At 45.9% G+C, this 23,812-nt stretch overlaps 2 protein-coding genes across 2 annotated transcripts; one reads left to right on the forward strand and one right to left on the reverse strand.

Moving 5' to 3' along the window:
- Positions 1-9,523: 9,523 nt before the first annotated feature.
- Positions 9,524-16,498, reverse strand: T265_01261 (hypothetical protein; the record flags this gene model as incomplete). Its single annotated transcript, XM_009165246.1, has 2 exons — positions 9,524-9,622; positions 16,364-16,498. The coding sequence occupies 2 exons, from the start codon at positions 16,496-16,498 to the stop codon at positions 9,524-9,526; spliced, it is 234 nt and encodes a 77-aa protein (XP_009163510.1).
- T265_01260 (hypothetical protein) lies at positions 11,103-16,487 on the forward strand (the record flags this gene model as incomplete). Its single annotated transcript, XM_009165245.1, has 2 exons — positions 11,103-11,215; positions 16,397-16,487. The coding sequence occupies 2 exons, from the start codon at positions 11,103-11,105 to the stop codon at positions 16,485-16,487; spliced, it is 204 nt and encodes a 67-aa protein (XP_009163509.1).
- Positions 16,499-23,812: the final 7,314 nt, after the last annotated feature.

Consider the following 23,812-nt stretch of genomic DNA (forward strand, 5'->3'; position numbering starts at 1 on the left):
AGATTAGCAAGGCTTTTTTGGTAATAAATGTTCACTTAAGTTTCATCATAAAGTAGCGCCATCTGGTCTTGTTAGACCTCCTTCTGGTTAGACTAGAAAATCCTTTGAAATTTTCCAGCCGTATCAACTTAGAAGCAACTCCACAGAAAAATTAACTGGGTTGGACACTACTTTTATGAAAACACCGTTGGAACAAAGTCAAGTACCAGCTCCAAAGGTTTTTGAATGAGCCTTTGGGTTCGTCTTCGACATCTTGAGACACCGTGACACAGCGAATAAAAATTTACGCTACTTTCAGATCCCGACCCACTTTCACACCCAAAAACACTACTGTTGTGCCATAATTGCCCAACCTAGTTGGCGAGTGATTCCAGTTACTACAAAATAAACAATTCCGTTCAGTGTAACTTGTGAACTTGTCACTTGTTTCCATCCGCAGCTTTAGCTCACAGACCGCATAAAGAGGTAAAAAGGTCAGATGGACCACGTTGTTTAATGATGGAGAACAAAAATACCGTCGCGTTAAAACATCCAACTTAATGCACCCTTCTTTTCAGCTAATGAACTTTTTGCCCGAAATGTGGTGATACTGTTAACGCCCAATAAACACTGTACTGCCTTGTCCTTAAAATCACTGACCAGTTTTGCGCGAAAAATCAATTTTCAAGTTCACATGACTACGCTATAGTCTTTGGACAAGATCGATATTCACAAGGCGAAGTCGTCACGAGCCACATGTAGGAGAAAACCAGTGGCATGTAGGTCGATGTATTAAGTACAAATGTATGAACTGGGAATCGCAAGCTAGGTAAATGTATCTACTGAAAACATGACAGAATGGGGACAGCTACTCTCCCTGCGGTTGAGGGCTATCTTGGCATACCAGCAAGTTAGCATGAGAGCAGAGGCAGTGCACGTGCGTATGCGGATCAGCGATTTCAGGTCCTAAACAGCTTCTTGTAAATGATAGGAAATCTGTGGTGTTTACGCCTGTCAAAATGGTACGGTTGCGCCTTGATCAAAGCAGAAACCGGAAACAAATATCATGACCTGTAAGCAGAGGAATTCCTATTAACCCCCCAAACATTTAGATAGTTCAGTTCACTATCGCAGCTCATAAACGGTGCACCGAGTTGCGGTGGTTTCAACTGCTACAGCTTCGTTCACAGAGATGAGGAGAACAAGGTAATGAGAGCCACGCTTTGGAAGTGATGGACCAGTCTTTGCATTGACGACAAGTGGATGTTTTTTCAGTACGGCAGGAAGTAAAAGCTAAGTAGTGAAGCGATAGCTTTGATACAAGACCGCTATTGGCTGCATCACACAGACATGTTAGGGTTACTAACAATTGGTTTGGCTTGTCTAATTGTCTGCATCCGTAGGGACGGCAGTTAACAACGTGAATGAGTTGAGTGATAAAAAATTTCGTGTTCCGTCGCTTAGTCATGTACTGACACACCCTGGATCGTCTCGACCCAATACATGGCTGGGCGAAACGGGCTCTCCGAGGCAAACGGTCCTCTGGCATATTGAGTGTACTGCCTAACGAGCGTAACCTGTGGAGCTTGACCAGCTGAGGGGGAGACTTTTCGCGAAAACCATGTGGCGTAAATCAGAACTGCTGATCTGATTTTTCCGCTAGACCCGAACATCTTTTCGAAGGCACCGATGGTCAAGCACCAAGAGTGTCTGAGAATGTTGCGCACGCAGTGGCCATATTTCGAGTCTATGAAGGTAGGACCTACACATGACAGACAAGCTGACGTCACGTCGACATCCCCAATATTGGATATCGGTAAATTCTGCTCTGAACTTTCAGTTCGGGAAGTACCTTCGTCTTTCGCCAGTCAGCCAGGACTTATACAGTTGTCCAGATAGATAAACTTATCAACCACAACGATAATTTCATTTGTAGGCAAAAGATTTGGATTTGATCTCAACCAGTATTATGATAGCACTACACTTTATGGGCGCAAAGCTCATGCTGAGTCGGACAGCAGGATTGTTCAGGCTATTGAAGAGGTTTCCATTTCTGAAAGGTATGATCCAAGAATACCAATGTCTTCAGCGTACTCAATGCTCATGAGCCAATGCCCCGGTAGTCTTTCAATCCCCGAGTTGTAAATGGCAAGTAAAGATGAATCAAGTAGGAGAACGATTACGAGGTTGAAAAGGAAAGGTGATTGAGGGCGCTCTGGTCCAACACCACTGGATGTAATGAACTCAGAAGAGTTCGCCTTAGACAATTACACATACGTGGGCAGATGCCTGTAGAAGCCTTAGAAGAGACGAGAACCCTTCATCGCCAGACAATGGCATAGTTTCTGACGGTCGGCGGAGTCAAAATCGGCCTTCATATAACGAACAGTACACGAGAGATTCAGTTGATTCTCCTGTGGAAACCAAAGTGAGATGCAGTTGAGCGTATTTGTCGAAATATGTCCTATTTGGGCTTACAAAGAGCATAAAGTTGACGGAAATTCCGGGATCGCACCAACCTGATGAGCTCCAGGAAGGGCGAAGATAATCGTGAGCTGTCGAAGAGTCTCCAGAAAACTTGCAAGCAATTTCCTTTACGAAAAGATAATCAGTATTCCTTGTCGGAAGAAGTGGTGCAGCTGTAGCCTTTGTTGCAAAGTGAAGATACGATCAATGTGATCCCGGTCAGGGTGAAACCCAACTTGATTCTTGCGAATCCGATCCTTCTGATGGTGAGTCAACCTTCATTGGCTAATACTGGCAATCTGCGTGGAAGACTGACGCCATGGTGGTTTTCGAACGATATTCACGCAAAATATTGAATAGGGGAATCACAGTCAAGGTTTTCCATTCTGTCTGTGCTTTGTCTTTACCTGAGCTATTTTGGGGTACAATTCGCTGGATGGCATCTAGGAAATCGCCACGACCAACTATATCAGGTACTCTGTTGCAATGAGATAATGAAATTGCAAACCGGATTTCCATTGTCGATGATGGATTGATATCAGTATTTCACTCGGACACATTTGGTCCTTCCAGCGGTTGAGTTTATGGGAGCCGACTGGACTGCTCTTCAAGGTGTTTTAGCCCCTTATTCAAGGCGACGTTTCTGTGAATGCACTGAAGTCCAATAATTTTCGGAGATCGGAGACCCTAGGATTAGGTGATCGGATTAGCTGGAAAAGGGTAGAACTGTCTAGTGTTACAAATGCTTTCTCCATTTCTCGAGCTTTTGCTATCCATCAGTACTATCTGTCGACCTCAGGCTCTCCCCTATTCGGTGTTTGAGGAGTCTGAGCGCACCATCATGGTCGTTCATTTCTGATGCTTCCTTCCCTGGCTTCATCGGGCCTCTAGTCTTGACGAGATCCACTGGGGGTGTGCTAGAGACCTGGGGCAGGCGTTCTTCGAAAGATGCGGTCATATCTTTTTCACATTTTTCCAATGTTCAGCTAAATTATTACTGTACTGGTCGAGTTCAGGGAGGAACTCAAACAACTAGACTCCATATTGTAGTTCTAGACACTATTTGCAAGTGGAGTGAATTTTTTTGCATCCACTAATGTGTTCCAGAGGAAAAGCAAATAGGTAAGCGTAGCTGCCAAACGCCATGGTCGGAGTCAAGTGGTATAATCTTGATTCGAAATTCCTCACCGGTCGCTGATTACCAAATGGTTCAACTGAGCCCACCGCTGGTTTACAGTTTTTGGCATTCAATTCACACTGCGTAAGCACTTGTGCGGAAAGTTTGTGCTGACTAGAAACAATTGCTGATGAGCACATAACCGGAACAACCGCTCCCCATTATCCATGCTTTGGGCACTAACCCCGAACCGACCGCCAAGATAGGTTTTCTCAGGACTTGGTCAACTGACCTATGGACTCAGTGCGCCTACAAGAATAATGATATCTGCATTTGTTACTGACCAAGATAACTGACAAATCTCGATGGAAGGTGGCTTTCCATGCCTTCAGTGCAGCCGACTGTCAGAGCGTACCTACCAGCCTTGGACTCATTCGTTCTCTCAGGGCTGGCATCTGATGGGTCATCTAAAGGGTGTTAGAAGCTCTCAGGCGTTCTGGGACTTATCAAGTAGGCGCAGACTCCAAGTTTCCATAAACGTTATGCTCAACTTGAACACCAACTTGTACGCAATCCGTAGAATGCACCGAATTACAAACTGATGTGGCGTTAACTAGGGGCTTAGTTGAATCCAAGCTAAGACTCTCGTTTACGATATTCTCCAGATGAATGTACAGCGCAAACGCCGTTTTACGTTTCAGATGTCCAAATGAGCACACTCTTGAAAACAACACCAAACTTTGCTAACTGTCTCAGTGAAAGTGGAACACAGGTACAAAAAATGCTGAAGCGAGAACACGGAGTAGAATGTCAATTAAGTGATGTTTGCAGCGGAAGGTAGGTCTAACACTCACGTCATTTCGTCCACTGTTCTAAATAACCCGGTTTCTTAGAGGTCTCTGAGTATCCACAGAAAAAATATGCAGGGTCGGGTTGAAAGATTTAAGAGGAACAAAAATTTGCATGGAAGGTCGCGTGCATAATATCTACGGTATCTTTGTCCCAAATTTAGGGGCTAGATCTCGGCTGATGAATCATGCAAAAAGCACTTTCCTGGTGTTTTGCGGAGCACAAAGGTTACACTCATCTGCGGTGTAACTGATTTTTTAGAGACGGAGTCTTGTTATGAAGTGAGGCAAAAACTGTACCACAGTGCAGGAGCTGATGGGAATTTGGTAACTTGGATGTTTGGGAGAATGGAGAATGCAAGTTCCCAAGTCAAATATACACTCAACTGGGTGACTGGGAATACTTCCATCAGCTGGCTAAAACATTCCAATAACAAAACGACATCACAGAAAAAGGGATTATCTCTTACTAGACAGCTGCACAACGCAGTCCAATAGTAACATTGTCAGTAGTGCAAAACTGATTTTTTCACCGCCCAAATCGTTATGGACTCTGTTCAGGTGATAAAATTGAAGTGTGGGAAAAGCTTGTTGTGCAATGATCGCTTCTGCTAACAGAATGGCCCGAAAGGAAGTGAATAATGGGGTTTTTATTAACATACGGCTAATTGTTCATTTGCTGGATGCAGAACGCTGGGTTCCTATGGCTTTGGGCTCTGTAGAGATCAACGGTTATGTTGTGTTCTAAAATGTGGATCTACTCTAGTATTCAGACATCTAAACAAGGAGTGCTCCATATGATATAGGTGAGAAAGATTGCGCCACATTTTCTATACTGTTGATAGCCGGATATACGGTGACCTCAAAGGCATATCACTGGGGACTCAAAAGGCGCAGACTACAGTATCACTACAGTGTATTGTTGTATGACTGCGACAAATGGCCACTTGATGTGGATGATCTGAGACATCTTCAGGTATTTGACAAATGATGTCTCACAACCATAGTTGGAATCGACTAGAATCAGCGAGTACTCACTTAGATCATCAGGGGACGGGCTTTTGGTGAAGCAGATCGCACTTCACTCAAAAACTGCACGGAGCACTGCAAGCTAATATGACCTGGTCATGTGCTACACTTGCCGAGACGAACGCTGTTTTGTTGTCTGATTCGGAGTAGAGAAGACCTAAAGGTTGACAGAAGTTGACACGGTAGAGGAGCATGCAGGATTTCACGAAAAGTTTGGGTAACGCTGTTCTACTCACCTTCCACCTCACCCTCCCTGTGCCTAGTTGGAGACTCTAAACGTTATGGAGGCTAACTGATGTCAGTGGCGTCCATGGTGTCAGTTATTATCAAGGCTATCTGACTGAGTGCTGGAGGTGTGGGCACCTCAGATATTTGTGACAAGCTAGCCTTGGACCCCCTTCCTTGCTCCATTTGTTTCGTCTTCATAAGACTTTATTCATATAAACCGACAAGGCTGCAAGGAAGTGCAGCAGTAATGTTCCGGCCTAGTTTTGCTGTCAGTAGTGGTGATTTGTATGATGACATTGTTGCCGTTTTATTGTTGCTGTTGATGATGATGATGATGATGATGATGATGATGATGATGAGGAGGAGGAGGAGGAGGAGGAGGCGGAAGAGGAGGATGGACATATACCTCCTTAATATATTAGACACGGAGAATTCAAGCATTGACTTATTTGGCATTGACTTGGCTCTGATTTCCCATGTAGCGATGATTTCCAGAAGGAAAGTGGGGACAGCTTCGATGGATGTGAAGAGGTCCGAGAATGAAAAATTATCTCAGTAAAAGAGTTACTTCAGTTAACCAGAAACCCGAGCTCCATCTCAGTGGAAAAGATAAACCAACTTGTTGACAAACAGTAATATGATAAAAATTGTCCAGCTGTAACACCGCACCTAGCTGCCATGCTACCTGAAGGAAGCACGAGGGCTGGGATACTTCCAGGTTGCCCAAGCCTAGACAGGGGAATTCGAGAGGCACGGGTCCGGTTCGAACCACGGACCTTCTGGTCAGTAAATTCGCGCTCTAATCACTTGAGCCATCTCGGCCCCCACCCGGGTGGAGTTGTGGTGGGGACCAGGTGGGCACGGGTCCGGAACCACGGACCTTCTGGTCAGTAAATTCGCGCTCTAATCACTTGAGCCATCTCGGCCCCCACCCGGGTGGAGTTGTGGTTGGTACCAGGTGGAATCTGTCGCCGGGTCTCCAGAAAAGACACAGTTCTATCAGAGATCCAATGCTTGGATGAGGTTGGCTGGGTTGTACCGCAAGCAGACGCTCCTGCTTTGAGAAGCGCCTTGGATATTTTTTCCCAGTGGCCGTTTATATCCGACACCGTACCGTCCGGCAGGCATTCGAGGAGCTGTTTCTGATAGTTTCGTTTGGTTTCTGGATCAACTAGCTTCTCAATGGCTAAGCGAGGTGTGCGCGATTTGCGTACACCTGAAAAGCGCAATGAAAAGCAGCAGCGTACAAGTGCATGGTCGGAGTCCACGCTGGTGTTCCAGAAGGAGCGGCAGGCGGTGATCGACCCTCGCCACCGATAACTGACGGCGATGTGGTCTATTTGGATTCGGCGCTCGTTTGATGGTGGGCACCACGTTGTCAAGCGATGTCCGCTGTTCCGGAAATTCGTACTGCAAAGGAACAGCCTGTGATCGGCACACATCTGAAGTAAGCGGTCTCCGTTGTCCGTGCGTCTAGTGTCCAAACCAAGACGACCACCCAATCGGGCCTCAGCAGCGCTTAGTCTACCTACCTGGGCGTTCATATCACCAGCAACCACAACGATATCTGAGCTTTTAGCCTGTTGTAGAAGGGCACCTAGAGCGTCATAGAAACTGTCCTTGGCAGATTCAGAGCTACAGTCAGTTGGGGCGTAAGCAGAAACAATAAACAAGGTGCGATGAACCTCACTTCCTCTAGATTCTCTCACCGATGTTGCCAAACGAACCGCACAGAGGCGACTGTCTACGGGTATCCAATCAAGCAGAGACGCTTCCGCTCGTTCGCTCAATACAATACCCACCCCAGCATATCCAGCTGCAGCGGCCTCTGCATCACCAGAAGTGGGCCGCCGGAACCTTGGGGAGAGCGAGGGGGCAGTCAGTTCGATCACAGCACTTGCGTCCTGCGTCCTTGTTTCTGACAAACAACATACATCAATACAGAGGGAATCCAGCGTACGCGCAAGAGCCACCTGTTGACCTGCTTGCTTCAGTGTGCGAACATTGAAAGTGGCTAAGTAGACAGGTTTTCGGGGTTTGAAAACAGACTTCGAAGTGTTTAGGGTTGTAACTGAACTCGGACGTGCAGAAGCTGCAGCTGAGTGTGATGCAGGGCGAGCAAAACGGTCAGACCTAGAGCTGGGACCTACGGAGAAAGTATTCGAATTTGGGTGGGGGAGTGTGGAAGACGGAAAACGTGAAAGTGTAAGAAGGGAGGCGTCACCAGTAGCATGTTTTCGCTTACCCGCCCTGCTGTATGCAGCAGGTAAGGCGAGCCGGCTGATGTCACCACGCGACGGCCGATGTGGCATGAGTTTATTTGTGTATGTGCAGTTCATGATTGTACGTGGGCTGGGTTACTGCCAGGGCGCCCACACCTAGACAGGAGGACGATTAGGGTCCTCAACCAAAGCCTTTGGCTCAAAAGCCTAAGCACAAGGTAGCGGTGTTCGGCTGGAAATGCAAGTACATTATCATTTTTTACGGAACACGTCGCCATACATGTTCCAACCCCCAACCTGGAGAGCCAGGAGACTGTGTTCGTCAGGCCTTTACCCATGGACCAACCTGGTATGAGACTCTGTGAGCATCGTGCGGACACTCCCCAGTATAACTCAATGGGTCGCCGAGGTACACACACCGCTACACCACGGTAAGGTCCAGTCTCTTAGTGACGGTCTGAAAAGGTCCGAGAATGAAAAATTATTTCAGTAAAAGAGTCACTTCAGTTAGCCAGAAGGCCAAGCTCCATCTCAGTGAAAAAGATAAATCAACTTTTTGACAAACAGTACATAGGTTCAGTATGATTTGGCTACGCCATCAAAGGATTTGAAAATTAAAAATCGATAACAAAACAAGCGGCATAAAATTGAATACACTTCTGAATACTGGAATCCCCTATCTAATGATGGACTGTTGGACAGCCCTACCCAAAGCGACCTTCCTAGAACAGCCGTTTCCCGTCTTTCTTAGAAGTGTCCGCTGCAGAGAAGGGACACTGTAGAAGCTACCTCAAAAGCATCGGAATAAGTAACCGGAAGTAATGCAACAGATGCCTTAGGCAGTTGGTGATAACAGAGCTCGAAATCGGCCTCCCAGATACGTGCTGAAAATCGATGACTGCTTACTGGTATCTCACAATTGGTCGTCCACTTGTGCAATAGCCAATTTTACTTAGGTAAAACAGAACACAGTATGTGAAAATCGGTAGAGTAAATGCTATACGTATAATGGCAACGGATAGATAGGCTGAGGGTAAGTCACACTGCATAGAGCAGGTGTCAGTTCAAATATTGACATTATTGAGCAACTCAAAAAACGAGAAATTTTTATAAGTTGCCATTCTGTGGCGGTGGGTGGCTACTTTACAGAGTGCGGGAGTGAATTATGCATCTATTGAAATTCAGCGACACCGTAGTGTGTAATCGTTTGTACAACTACCTTGAGTTTTTGCCTATTTCCCCATATTACTTATTAGAATTGAATCCTGCAACAATTTCGGCGCGAGACGCCAGACAGCTGAGAATGTCGGAAACAGGCTTAAGGCCCAAATTTGCTTCGTGCTCTCAGAGATCTCAAACCGATTTCTCAGCTGATTAGAGATAACCGTTCAGCTGTAACATCCCTTCGGTGCCTGGCTGCCATACCACCCGAAGGAAGCACGAGGGCTGGGATATTGCCGGGTTGCCCAAGCCTAGACAGGGGAAGTTGAGATGCAGATGTCGGGTCCGAGCCACACGCCTTCCCGTCGGTAAATCTGCGCTCTGAACACTGAGTGTGGAATACTCTAACGTCCACAAAAAAGCCAAATGTACACCGATACATTTCATTTTCTGAATAGATTACCCATTCGGGTCTAACCTTTGTTATGGCGGTATGAAACCACCGAGGTGAATGCACACTCACTTCTCCAAGTTCGATTTCTCAGGGCTTTTCGCAACATGCTTCCGTCGACCTTTCCCAGAATAGCAACTTTCTGAAAATTCAGTGGACCGTTGCATACCGACTAAATTTTCTTATAGCGGCTATTTTGGGCAGGATAGATGAAGGCGCACAGCAGAAGTCCTTATTTGATGTCGTCCGTAGAATTTATTGGGAGATCACGTTCGCATAAAAACATAAGTTTTTGGACAATGTATACGGATATGGACTCGCCACCGAACATAACGCGGCAAGTAATTGGCACAAAACATTCTAAGAGCCAATTATTTTATACTAAACCCTTGTCCGTTAACATACGAAACGGACTCGTGCTAAACGCACTGACTGAAGATGTCGATCTAAATTCCATAAGACTCTTGTCGAAGGACGTCGCCCCTGGGAACATTTTGGTTCCTCCCACAGGTATCCCTATAAATATGCTCGGATAAGAAGGACCTACAGTGAACATTTTGCGCAGCATTTTTGTGTGTTAACCACGGTGGCTGTGCGCAAAGTTCTGCAACCTGGACTGGACTCGTACGCCGGCTACCGGCGTTTGATGCCTGACGCCTCTTCTGGGTGCCCATGAATGAATCAGACATCTGTAATACAGAAGTCACCATTAACATCCTCTCCGACAAGAATCTTCCACTATAGTCATTTCATCGAATCGTTTGAGATTGATGAAGAATGACTCGAAGGTACATCTTTAGAAAGCACACTTTTCACCCAGCGTGAGCCGAATTGCGGTCGATAAGGAACACAATATAGGGTTGTCAGGGTGGCGAAGAGTCACCAGGTTCGTAGACGTCATAAAACTTCGTTAAGTGTATTTTCTTAAGATGGAATCACTCTTCAAATGAAGGGCGGTTTATCTTAGATCAGTGTGAATCTGACAGTGTCGTGGAAACGATAAATACAACTGAGTTTTTATTATCGAATTCACAGAATTCCGCATTACGGGATGCAGCAAATAGTCCCAAATGGGTCGTTTGTGTAACATTTATATGAGGAGGAGAGTGATGGGAACTGAGTTTTCGAACGGAAATATATGCGTGTCATATACCAGAAACGGTGCATCTGAACAGGCGAACATGTTCACGCTTGAGTAATGTGATAGATCGGCCCGACGGCTCGAACGACGACTCAGTAGCTGCCCCGGTTGTGCCGATAGATTTGACCCCCCCTATCAGCACTTCCGAGTCAGGTAGCCCCACAGAAGCTTGAAGTCTGCTGAACAATTTTTGAATCAGATGTAGGTAACTACGGGAATCGTAGAATTGCCTGGTCAACCAATCGCACCAATAAAGCGCGAATATGTTCGTCTGTTCAAACGTGAAGGTTTATATGCGTCCAGCGTGTGCTCGTGAGCTAGCGGTAACACGCTCGTTAGGTGTGCGGAGTCAAGACCAAAATAGTGTGAGGATAGGCCAAAATGAATAAACATGTGATGTTGCGTACACCTCGCCCCTTAGAACAAGTAGCCTGACAGCACTTCTGGTCGATGAATGGCAATGGATTCACGCCTGACAGGGATCGATACCGACGAAGAGAAACATTTTACACCCAAAGTGCAGTCAACTCACGCAAAGCACGTGATGTTTGATTCAAGGAAGGCAGAAAAACGGTTAGTTTACGTACTAAAAAGGTTGATATTAAACGGATCAGTTAACAAGAACACCGTCTTTTCTAGGCACTGTTCACAATCCGCCATATTTGGTGTGGATCCAGATGTAGAACGTTAATAAATATGTCTAGATTTCGGACTATTTTCAAAGAGTTTCTTGGGCTGGGCATAAATATAAAAAACAAACATCCTAGAAGAATCTCATCTGTCTATTGATTCGCCGGTCAGTGAGTGTATCAAGTTTAATACTAATAAACAATTCAACCATCCTGAGGTCCCATTTGACCATTAGACCTACAAGTATATAGGCTAAACTTCCAGAAGATACTTTGTGAAAGTATGAAATAACTTATTCCCCATGTGTATTCTGCACGCAATCCTCGTAAAGACCTTTTATTTTGAACAGTCCACGCCTCCCAAGACACAGCAAAATGCCAAATCTTAGAGTAATTGGTCTCTCAAGATTAGTAGGACTGTAGGGCGAAAATGCAAAATCCTTATGATGTCAACGGTCGTAGTCACTGAGAATTGATCTTGTTTTCCAGGAAATACACCCACCTCACTCTTTTATCAACCAAAACAAAGCCTTCCTATACATTTCTGGTTGAAATCTCACTGAATAAAGCTCTATGGGACTGGTATTGCAGCATGAAAGCAACCAATTCCTCAGCAGAATGGAGTAAAAGTAAACCGTGGTGCCTGGGACGACTTTCGATTTGTCCATTGGCTAATGGAATGTTTATGTGGACCAAAATGTGACTCATCTGAACTCTGTCACTCCACAAAAGAATAGAGGAAGCGGTTGTATCGTTTCCAATAAGCGGCACTATCATTTAATCTGGAGAACTAGTTAGACATCAGAGGTGAATGCATACAAGGCCTACGAAACCGTTGCTGGTAGCACATTCTGCAGTTTGGTTAACGGAAAATGGAAATCTGCTTCACTTAATGCTTTCGTATAGACGACATCATCTTATTTGAGTGAAGGTGTAAATTTTTTTGAACATTTATTGCCGAATATTTTTCGGGTTCGGTTCCATGGTGTAAAAAAATACCCCAACTTTTTAACAGGTCAGAGTTCTGTCTAACGCCCAAATGATTGTATGAACTAGGCTAATTAGAGCACACAGTTGTTTTGGAAACACGTAATCACACTGCATTACTCTGAAAGACAGATCTGACGGCTTAGTGATAACCACCCGACAAGAACGGAAATTTAGAATAGGAATCTAGCAAAATACACTCATTTGCATACCAATTTCATTTTGACGGGAGACTCACCTGGAACCCAACTGATTCTCTCGTTTTGTGTACAACTAGGACATGAGGTTAAAGGAAACTGAGACTGCGCCTACCTGATGATCCCCAAGAAGCGAAACCAGTCGTGGCATCGAATAGCTTCCAGCAACCATATGAGTAGCGTATTATGTCCATACAAAATAAGAACTAATATGTGCACACAAAGCGATGCTTGACAAGCCGAAACAAGTTTTCTAATGGTGATACGATAGCACTTTGAGCTAAAAGTTAACAACCAACAAGGTTTTTTAATAATGGCCACCTGACAACCCTTGTTGGGGGAAAGTAGTGTACTGAGGTCTTACAAGCTCATTGGTGCAGCATACCGATTCATACCAGAGTGAACTTTTGCTGATAATTTCCGTTGTGAATCCTTATACCTTGCGAACACCGTATAGTTAGAAGCAACCCAACTATAAGTCGATGTATCAAGCTTGGTCAATTTTAACCCACTGTATTGTCCATGCTCAATGAAGTCTCCAACTGCAGAAGGCTGGATTTAATTCCTCACTTGTGATGACCTCCTGCAGGGAGCCGTGTCATCCTCTACTAAACCCTATCATTCAAGTTATGACCAGCCTCTTACAAAAACTGCGCCTCCTCATAGGTTGTTCTACTGGATCCCTGCAGCTCATTATACATTATAAAGGCAGCCTTTTCATTTGTTGTTTTCTGCCACCATTGAATAGAACCGCAGATATTAAGCAATATATTCTGACCAGTCAAAGACCTCAACGGCTATTGCGAAACATCGACTTCAGGCCGTCATTTGGGAGCTGCCAAGAATCTTGGGACAAACTTCTTAGGAAGTAATATTCACTGCATAAAAACGAGCTCAATCTAGATAACTATTAACTCTTTTACTGCTTTGCTGGTAGCCTAGCCCTCGTCCTTGCTTTCAGTCGTATGAAATCTGCACCGGAACGGTGCAACATCTGAATGACTGTTTTGCTTTATTATCCCTCTTTAGTAGGACGGTAGGAGGATCTAAATTACATAGGCTTCAAATTCAAACACCTAAGGCGTTCGACATTTAGGAGCCAAAGGCAGAATGGAAAAGCTGCCAGCGTTAGTAATGGTACAAAAGGAGGCCGGCATTATTTCACGCCCCTTTCATAGGAAACAATGAGAGACTGAGAAAAGTGGCGTAAAATTCACCCACATTGATATGGATCCCCACATCGATCTGCACTTGCTGTGTTCAGCTACCTGATATGCAATTTGAGTAGATGGGTCCAAAACGAAGCAAGCACAGTAAGCGATGATCGCATACTAGTTTTGCTGACAGAAGTACGCGTATTCCACCGTTTAGCATAAAAACTCACAACAGGCCACCATTCTCTAATAAGAGGAGATATTTTCGTTCATCGAACGATTGAGCTCTCGAATTCCGTTAACAAGTGGAGTCCAGCTAGAATTTATTATTCGGTAGTACCAATTTCAGTGTTTCGGGACACTGAGTGCTATACAGTAGGGGTTGTGGATTTCTTCGCCAACTTGGACGACTAGGTTGCAATATACACTTCAGTGGTAAGCATTTAGACGTTGCGATCCTGATTATTAATATCCATCAACGGAGGATGGTGAGTGAAATCACTTCATAGTTGTTCTTCTGATGTGCATTACCGTGGCTCCACTGCTTTCATCCACGCGTAAGTTGACCTCACCCGTGCAGACGTGGACAAGTCGGCCTTGCCATGTGAAACGAATGTGACGGGGATGGTAGTAGCCTGTCACCATCCCTGGTGCACGTATGGCATCGAGATCAGCTGACGCACCGCGAAATTAAGTGATACATCCTAAAGAAAACCAAAAGCGAACTGCGCATTGGTCGTTTCATTGTCATAATGGAACCAAAGCGCGGTGGGGAGAATGTGGCTCTCTGTGACGTGACATAAATTTGCAGGAGTACCACCGATGTCCAGCGCGTTATCACTTCTTCACTGAGGCTACATATGAAACAATTTTGTTGTTTACATTTGTTGTATCGTGGGCGGCCGTCTATCGGTCACGCTCGAACTGAGCCTACCAAACCACGCGATAAGAAGACAGAGAACCCAGGACAAGGACAAACACACGAGGCTTCTGTGTAAATATATGGGATGACTAAAGGGCCAAATATGGTCGTTCGATTGTTTGTTCTGTAGAGCCAATGGCGACGTTCCTGCCGTGAACAGCTTCAGACCCACTCCGCTGGTTGCGTGCTGCTAAGCCGTGTTTGTTATGTTCCGCCAAACGCATTCGCAATCCGGAAGGTGTAGGGGCGATGGTGACCTTGGGGACGCTTCGTTCCTGAACATGTATTTTTTCATGTCAGGACATGTCTTGGCAACATTTGGTTGCGCCAGAATTTATCACACATTTTCCATAAGTTTAACTTTACGGAATCGGAAACACCTGCTAGTCAGATAACTACAAATAATTGCTATTAGTCGTTTCTTGGTATGTCTTGTAATGTCACATTTTTTTCTGCGTATGTAAAACTTTTTCAAGAGATCTGACTAGACGCTGCAGTACGCCGGGTATGCATACCACTATTTTCAGAGGCAATTTAATTCCAAACACAATATCGCCCACCTGATCTCCATATGATGAGAGTTCTTTCTACCCCATATAGTTCATCCCATGCATTTCCACATGCTCATTTTCGTGTATGTGCCATCGGCTCAAATCGATTCATGTAGCAAACCAGGTACATTAGTTAGGCAGTTGTGAGTCCTGACATTTGTCAAATCGCCAAGCGGCCACCATGTCACCTGGATCGAAACGGAGCCATGACAACACGTGGCAACGCCACAAGATTCCGAACGAAGCCAGTGAGAAAGTCCTCGCTTACTAACCTTTGCTGAGCCGATGTACATGAATTTCGCCAACCTAACAATTCCGACGTTCCACGTGTAAGTCGCCCGTCATTCTCCTTCTGAGGGAGGTTTCATTCGTGCTGAGATCAAAAAATTACCGTCAGGGTCCCCGTGACGAGCTCAAGTTATCGTACGAGCCAAAGAAATGCAAAAGGAATGTGGTTGTGGATTGAATCCAAATGTCGAAGACTCCGATCACTGGAAGACCTTCCACGACTAACCACTTTACCCACTCATGTTCATAGATTACTGACATTGGATACCCCATTGCCAGGAGATAAGGCCGCACCTTCAGCATAAAACAGAGTACATTCACTTCTGAAGATGATCAGGGATCTACTGAAAGCTTTGAAAACCGACCTAGAAAAAATGCATTGTTCTATTAAATGAAAAGTGAAATAATTGAGGGTTGTCTGCGTGAATTAATGCTGAAACGGATGAATCCGAAGAAGTACCAACCGAGTGTTTCAACCAGAACAAAAGACTAGTCATCACTGAGGGAAGATTTTTCACTGGTAAGAGAGCGCACAAAGTCATCCAGGCCATGAGAGGAAGTCGCACTTCAGCGATCATTTTTAACTTTCAGCCACCAACTGGTCGACGACTGACGCCTCCCTGGATGGGGATCCCAAGATTCAACTCACCAGTAGTTAATGACACTGGCAGAAATGGCCGGATCGCACAGTCATTGGCGTTCGTGCATCAAAGGTATCGACTTCAATGCGTAGCTACCCAAATCCCAAAGTAAACATGCTATCGCCTCCAAGATTTGGCCGTATCACCCGCATTCTCACACTTTCCGGTGAGGAAACTGTAGCGGCTGGAACCAATGTGCCTGCGCGGTTTATAGCTGATTGATTGATGTTAACCATCAACGTTCGATAGATTGATAATACAGAGGAGAAACAAATAACAAGCAACGTAGCTGAAGTGCCTTCACAGTCACCAGAAAGTGTAGCATGTCGGGAGGGAGAATGGTACCACCGACGCTCTCTCTCTCTCTATCCTGCTTGATTTCTAGGTCCACAAAGTTCTTGGTGGCTAAGCGAGATGTGTGCGTTTTGCGCAAACATGACAAGCGCAATGAAAACCAGCAGCAGAGAAATGCGTGATCGGAGTCCATTTGGGTGTTTCAAAAGGAGCAGCAAAGAGTGATTGAACTTGGCCACTAGTAACTGATGACAATGTGGCCTATTTTGGGTTCGGGAGTGGTTCATTGGTGAATATCACGTAGTCAGACGATTTCCACTGTTCCAGAAGTTGTTACCTCACAGGAACAGCCTGCGTTCAGCATGTCTGTGACACACGTTCTCGGTCGTTCGTGCGACTCATGTCAAATCCAAGGAGATCACTCATTTGGGCTTCAGTAGCATCAAACCATCCACATGAACGTTCAAGGTAACCACGAACACCGCTGCTTCGGGTTTTACACCGTTTTGAAACAGCACCTAGTATTTCATAAATTGTCCTGGGTACAGTCCTGGCTACAGTCTGATAAACCGTAAGCTCATGCAGTAAACAGGTGGCGACGTACCTTTCTTTCTCGAAATTCTTCACAGCCTGTGCCAAACAAACGATGCAGTGGACAACATCAGTGTACAAGCACATGAGCTCAGTTTCACTTGGCGTCTGATAACTTGCCGAACTGAATTATGTTCGGTACTGGGCGGAACACTTCCCCAGGATTCGCATAGTATCAGTAGTAAGCAAGCTGCCGCAGGAGGTACTTTCGGCACTGTGTAGGGACAATCTCATCGCAGTGCCAAGTAACATCCACCAGCAGAGAAGCTGGAAGAACCCAGATGGTTCAGGTAAATTTGGCTTGTGAGCCGTCCAGTTGCCAAGCAAGCAGTTCGCCTCGCACGCGACCCTGGAAAGCAAACGGAGGAATAGAAATGTTCCAAGAGGCGATATATGGATACTAATTCGCGCAATCGGTAACTGATAGCGCTATAATCATGCTGTTGGAGGGCGCTGTGTAGGCGGGCAATTTCGGTTATTCCAGGCTTTAGTGTCGCATAAAACAGTGTGAGGTTGTCACTAGATGAGCTTTCCAGGACCCCCGTTCTTGGTAAGGAAACATTGTGAGATATGACTCCTGCCCAATGTCGGTGTCGCTTGTGCTATCCGTTTCCGTTCAGATCGTCTTACTGAATAAGTGTAGGTACAGGCACCTAAAAATAACTGGATGGGGTGAACTCGCTTAACTTCAGCTGCAAAAGTATTCAGTGTTCAACTACCTTCACCTAAGATTGTGTGGCGACACAATTCTCTTCGTCTCCCAAACGTGCATAACCTTGATGTCTAAACACTTGCCTGTTACCCTTTCTGATATAAAGTTCAGCCTGGTCCATCGTAAAATCCTCACGATCGCCAAATAGTAAGGGGTTATCTTTGTCGAACGGAAGTTGTCGACACAATTCAGTCCCAAACGGCAGCAAACCTCTGCGTTCTCGGTTATGTTAACGTCCATCAGTTGCAGTGGCTACCCTATTCCTTTCATATGTATCGTGCACGTTGGGACAGAGATCCTTTCTACTATCAATTTCCTCACACAGCTTGCTTCCCTCGTAAGACGAGTCTCTGAAGGAGACGGCACGCTTCTCAAGCCATAGACCGATTCATAACGACATGCTTTTTGGTAACTTCGTTCTTTCTTCTTGGCCCCTACTATCACACGTATCCGTCCAGTTCAGTCCAGAAAACTTACCGCAAGGCCAATGTCTTTTTACCGACAATTCTGCTCCCTGGTAGTTTGCCGAACATCCACGAATACACCGTTCGTTGGACGACCCTTCAATTCTTTATAGGTTACGAATGTTCACTCAGTTCAAGTCAAGCAAACAATAATCTCCCGAACGGTTTAACTACGCATGTTTCTGTGCGACAAAGAGCACAATGCACAAACGATGGTTGGCACATATTTATTCCTTAATGTGCCGCCCACAGCTCCTGTTGAACTGCAATCAAGAGACGAGGAATTTATGGACAGGAATGAAGATTAACTAACGGGCTCAGTATTAGTGCACAGGTGGCGATAGCCATAGACGAGGAATGGACAGGAATGAAGATTAACTAACGGGCTCAGTATTAGTGCACAGGTGGCGATAGCCATAATACAAATCAGAAGGTGAATGAATGCTAACAAAAGCTTTTAGTATTTCTGCGACACGTATAAAAATGAATACAATGCGTAATGGGAGCAAGTCAATAAAGGAACTTATCGTATGTGAGAGTCCCTTGGTGAAAGTCCGGACGGCGGTAACGTGTTTTCTCCGCAGTTTGGCTGCTACACGTGTTCCATGATTGTCCGTGGACTTGTGGAGAGGTTGACGTCCTGCTCCCTGCGCGCGCGCGAGTCTGTGCGTGTTGACTGTGTTGTCGCTTCCTATATATAGGAAAGTTTGATGTGTGTATAAAATATGAATCGTTCCGTGCGTACTAAACAGGAACTGACTTGTAGTCGGTCAAGGTTGCGAGTGGAACGGCGTTTGTCACGTGACTTGTGTGCTTGTGTAGCAGGTAAGTCGTGGGATCTAGTAAACACCCATGTACTGGACAAATTAGGTGAAGCTGGTTGAGGGGACATGGAAATGTCCGCTACATCAGTAGCTGGGAGTCGATCGTCCCTGAGTCTGGTTAAGGATATCAGCCATAACTCATTCTTCTTGTAACTTCCTTCAGTATTTGACTCTCATAGAAACCCCACGTCATACCCAAGTGGAAAGCCAGAAGTTTTCACTCAACTCTCCTACCAACCCTACCTTACACCTCTCTCACCAACCTCATTTCGATTGCCTGTGCTTGCCATAAAGAACACTGGCTGTACAACTAAGGACCATCCACTCCCGATGGTTCCTTCAGTCTTTTTTCAAGTACGTACTGTAAATCTTGTCCTGATCACCCGAGAATTTTTGGGTTCCCATGCCATTAGGCGTTCCTTTGTCGTCCTGGAAGCACTGGCAGGTCCCCGCTGTTGAAAGTGGTTTCCAATGCCACCTCAGTAATTACTAACCAACTTTCATTGCTCTTATTCTATGTAGAGTTCTGCAGTCCATTTTTTTCAAGCAATTCGTGTACCATTTGGAAGACCGTGACCTAGCGACCCACGTCCAATCACCCCTACCAAGTTTCGATTTCCCATTGTAGGTTGGCTGCTTTGTTCTTCAGCTCGTCTCAATAATTCCCCATCAGATTGCGCGAAACCAAACTCCTACAACCCTTCACAGCCCACTCAATTGGCATCTCAAACCACCACAACATTTAGCCTTCCAAGGGGGCTCCGACCAATAGTACCTCTACTTCAGCAATCTCTGGAGTGAAAAACAAAACATTTCTTGCCCAACTTCATCGGAACCTGTGAAGAACCATATCAAATACAACCAGCCTTGTTCCTAACAAGGAATTCATACTTTTCATATGTTTACTCCGGAATTTGTTCGCTACGCATTTGTCACCCTATTCCACTCACGTCAGCACTTCATAAATCCACCCGTTATAGACTACGGATAATACTGTTTCAACAAGAAGGATAATCAAGGGTAAGCAGACCACCTTGAAAGTTAGCCTCCTAATTATTTTAATCGAGGTGCGTGTGATCGACTTTTTTACCACCACATTCTTATTTCTTTGAATCTCGCTTGGGAGCAAACTTCATTGTCTCTGAAACCCCACCTACTTGTGACTACTGGGCAACTATCACGTACCGTTGCCTGCCTGCCAGAATACTGATGGACCTTTTCTGGATACTACCGTGAAGCGATGTTTGTTAGAACTCGATGAAGTCTTCAACAAGTGGAATTCTTCGGTCTGTGTAGACATTCGGATATGGGATAAGGTTGACGAGAACACGGATAAAAATACTGCTTCACATACGAAAAGTGTCATAATTGGCTAAGTCACCCAGATAGAAACTGATATCATTTAGTCGCCATATCATCCAGTTTCTCCAGGCAGACACAGGGAAGGTGAGGTGGAAAGTGAAGAGCAACGAAACTTCACGTAACACATTTCATGACCTTCTGCCTTGTCAAATACTGTGCACCTCTACGTTTCCCCACCCCAAATCAGACATGAAAAACGATACTCGTCTGGACAGGCGTGATAGATGGCCCGGTCACCTTAACCTGCAGTGCTGGATACAGACTTTGAGTGAGGTGCCGTTGAGCTATACTGGGTGGGCGGTGTCCCTGCGACACTCACGGTCTCTTATACCAGGTTGTTCAAAAGTTAGAGGTCCTCATGGTTGGGGACTGGAACATGTGGCGACTTGTAGAAAAGGTAAGGTATTTGCATTTCCCACCAAACATCGCTGCCCTTCGGTTAGGTTTTTGAGCCAAAGGGTTTGGTTGAGGACCATAATCGTCCTCCTGTCTAGGTATGGGCATCCTGACAGTATCAAAGCTCATGTGCAAACACAATACCTAGGTCTAACAATAAACTGATGCCACAGCGGCCTTCGCGTGATGCCATCAACAGGGTCGCCCTACTCGCCACATATAACAGGCTACTGATAACGCCCCCCTTCGTTTTCTTTTCACACTTCTTCCCCCTCACCAACCCCATTAATACCTTTCTCCTTGTAGGCCCCCAGTTAGGATTGACGACTCCTTGGTGTTGCATCGGCTTTTCAAGCAACAGCTGTTCTTCACACGGCGCCAACACCCTCAGGTATATATAAATCAACCTTCAAGCCTCGACACCCATTCTACCTGATCGCCTTTAATGTCCGCACCCTGACGCTCTCACATTGGACTCGCTTGGTATTGATGTATGCTGTCTCAGAAACAAGAATTCGAGATACAAGCACAGTGGTTGAGCTAACGCCCCATCACTCTCCACTCGCTTCCGGCTACGTACCTCTGGTGATCCAGGGTTTGCTGCGGCCGGATGTGCAGGCGCTAGTATCGTTCTAAGTCACCAGGCAGAAGGATCCTTGCTTGACTAAATACTCGCTCCTGAGTGGTTCGTCTGGCAACGTCTGAGAAAGAGTTTCAGAAGCAGGAATTCGATCAATGTCTGTTTATTGTGTCTGCCTACACCCCAACTGACTGCAGCTCTGGTTCCGCCAAATAGAGGTTTTACAATACCTTCTGTGGTGAGCTAAAAGCTCAGATATCGTGACGGTTGCCGGAGATATGAATGCGCACTTAAGAGTCAATTAGGAGGTCGACATAGATAAAGATAAAGCGTTCAGCTGTAGCACCCTTCCGGTGCCTAGCTGCCATGCCACCCGAAGGGAGCACGAGGGCTGGGATACTGCCAGGTTGCCCAAGCCTAGACAGGGGAAGTAGAGTGGCGGAGGTCGGATTCGAACCGCGGACCTTCAGGTTAGTAAGAAAAGGTAAGGTATTTGCATTTCCCACCAAACATCGCTGCCCTTCGGTTAGGTTTTTGAGCCAAAGGGTTTGGTTGAGGACCATAATCGTCCTCCTGTCTAGGTATGGGCATCCTGACAGTATCAAAGCTCATGTGCAAACACAATACCTAGGTCTAACAATAAACTGATGCCACAGCGGCCTTCGCGTGATGCCATCAACAGGGTCGCCCTACTCGCCACATATAACAGGCTACTGATAACGCCCCCCTTCGTTTTCTTTTCACACTTCTTCCCCCTCACCAACCCCATTAATACCTTTCTCCTTGTAGGCCCCCAGTTAGGATTGACGACTCCTTGGTGTTGCATCGGCTTTTCAAGCAACAGCTGTTCTTCACACGGCGCCAACACCCTCAGGTATATATAAATCAACCTTCAAGCCTCGACACCCATTCTACCTGATCGCCTTTAATGTCCGCACCCTGACGCTCTCACATTGGACTCGCTTGGTATTGATGTATGCTGTCTCAGAAACAAGAATTCGAGATACAAGCACAGTGGTTGAGCTAACGCCCCATCACTCTCCACTCGCTTCCGGCTACGTACCTCTGGTGATCCAGGGTTTGCTGCGGCCGGATGTGCAGGCGCTAGTATCGTTCTAAGTCACCAGGCAGAAGGATCCTTGCTTGACTAAATACTCGCTCCTGAGTGGTTCGTCTGGCAACGTCTGAGAAAGAGTTTCAGAAGCAGGAATTCGATCAATGTCTGTTTATTGTGTCTGCCTACACCCCAACTGACTGCAGCTCTGGTTCCGCCAAATAGAGGTTTTACAATACCTTCTGTGGTGAGCTAAAAGCTCAGATATCGTGACGGTTGCCGGAGATATGAATGCGCACTTAAGAGTCAATTAGGAGGTCGACATAGATAAAGATAAAGCGTTCAGCTGTAGCACCCTTCCGGTGCCTAGCTGCCATGCCACCCGAAGGGAGCACGAGGGCTGGGATACTGCCAGGTTGCCCAAGCCTAGACAGGGGAAGTAGAGTGGCGGAGGTCGGATTCGAATCGCGGACCTTCAGGTTAGTAATCCGCGTTCTAACCACTTCGGCCATCTCGCCCCAGTTAGATCCATATCCCTCATATACGATGGTGAACGATTGCTTCAGCTGTGTGCTGATAGCAGGCAGTTCTTATGCAGTGCTAACTTCCGAAATAGCCGGAGTAATCTGGCCATATGGTGTTCTTTAACGCCATGCCAGTCAAAAACTCAAATCGATCAAAGTGCCAACAGTTACCGATGGTGCGGATCAATAGCGGACTGCCGGTGGTTTGGGAACACATCTGTGGACTCCGACCATGCACTCGTTCGGGGTCACTTCTCCCTACGTTTTCCATGTAAGGTGCGGACAAATCACTTGGCAACTGAAGGACTGGCAGATATTGATGGTAGACGAACTTACCAGAGTCGTCTTCCATTGTCTCTTCCGAATGCTCCACCATCAGATGTGAACTAATATTAGGACGAGGTCGCCACATCTTTGCACAGTGCAGGGAACATCGCCTGTGACACGGCACTACCAGGCTTACTCAAGCACTGGGTGTCAGACCGAACTGTGGCACTGTTTAAATCTGGGAAAAACATCCCAGCCGGTCCCGAACATAAATTAATGCGACGAATTATCGGACGTCAAGTGAGAGTGATCGTGCGAGCCGACCGTGAAGTGTGGTGGACACAGAAAGCCACGCAAATAGAAGAGCCCCATAAAGCCGGTGATGCCCGAAGATTATTTCAGTTGATCCACGCGACCGTTCCTTGGAAACCACCAAGGATCGGAATGGAATGAACACCTTGAATAATGAACGCCTCGACCGGTGGGCCGAATACTTCGTACAACAGTTGTCCTGGCCGCCAGCTACCATTCATCATCATCATCATCATCATCAATGACAGACAGATAAGTGTTGGCACTGATGCTTCACTGCCATACAACCATAAAGTTCGTTTAGTTATATATATATATATATATATATAATTGTATTAAAAGCCCTACAGTGAAGAGAAGAGAAAGGAGTTGTTGGGGGAGGCGTATGTCAAGCATACTAAGGTGCCTACACCTCCAACTG

This window comes from Opisthorchis viverrini (assembly GCF_000715545.1).
Source record: "Opisthorchis viverrini unplaced genomic scaffold opera_v5_13, whole genome shotgun sequence".
NCBI classification, from domain to species: domain Eukaryota; kingdom Metazoa; phylum Platyhelminthes; class Trematoda; order Opisthorchiida; family Opisthorchiidae; genus Opisthorchis; species Opisthorchis viverrini.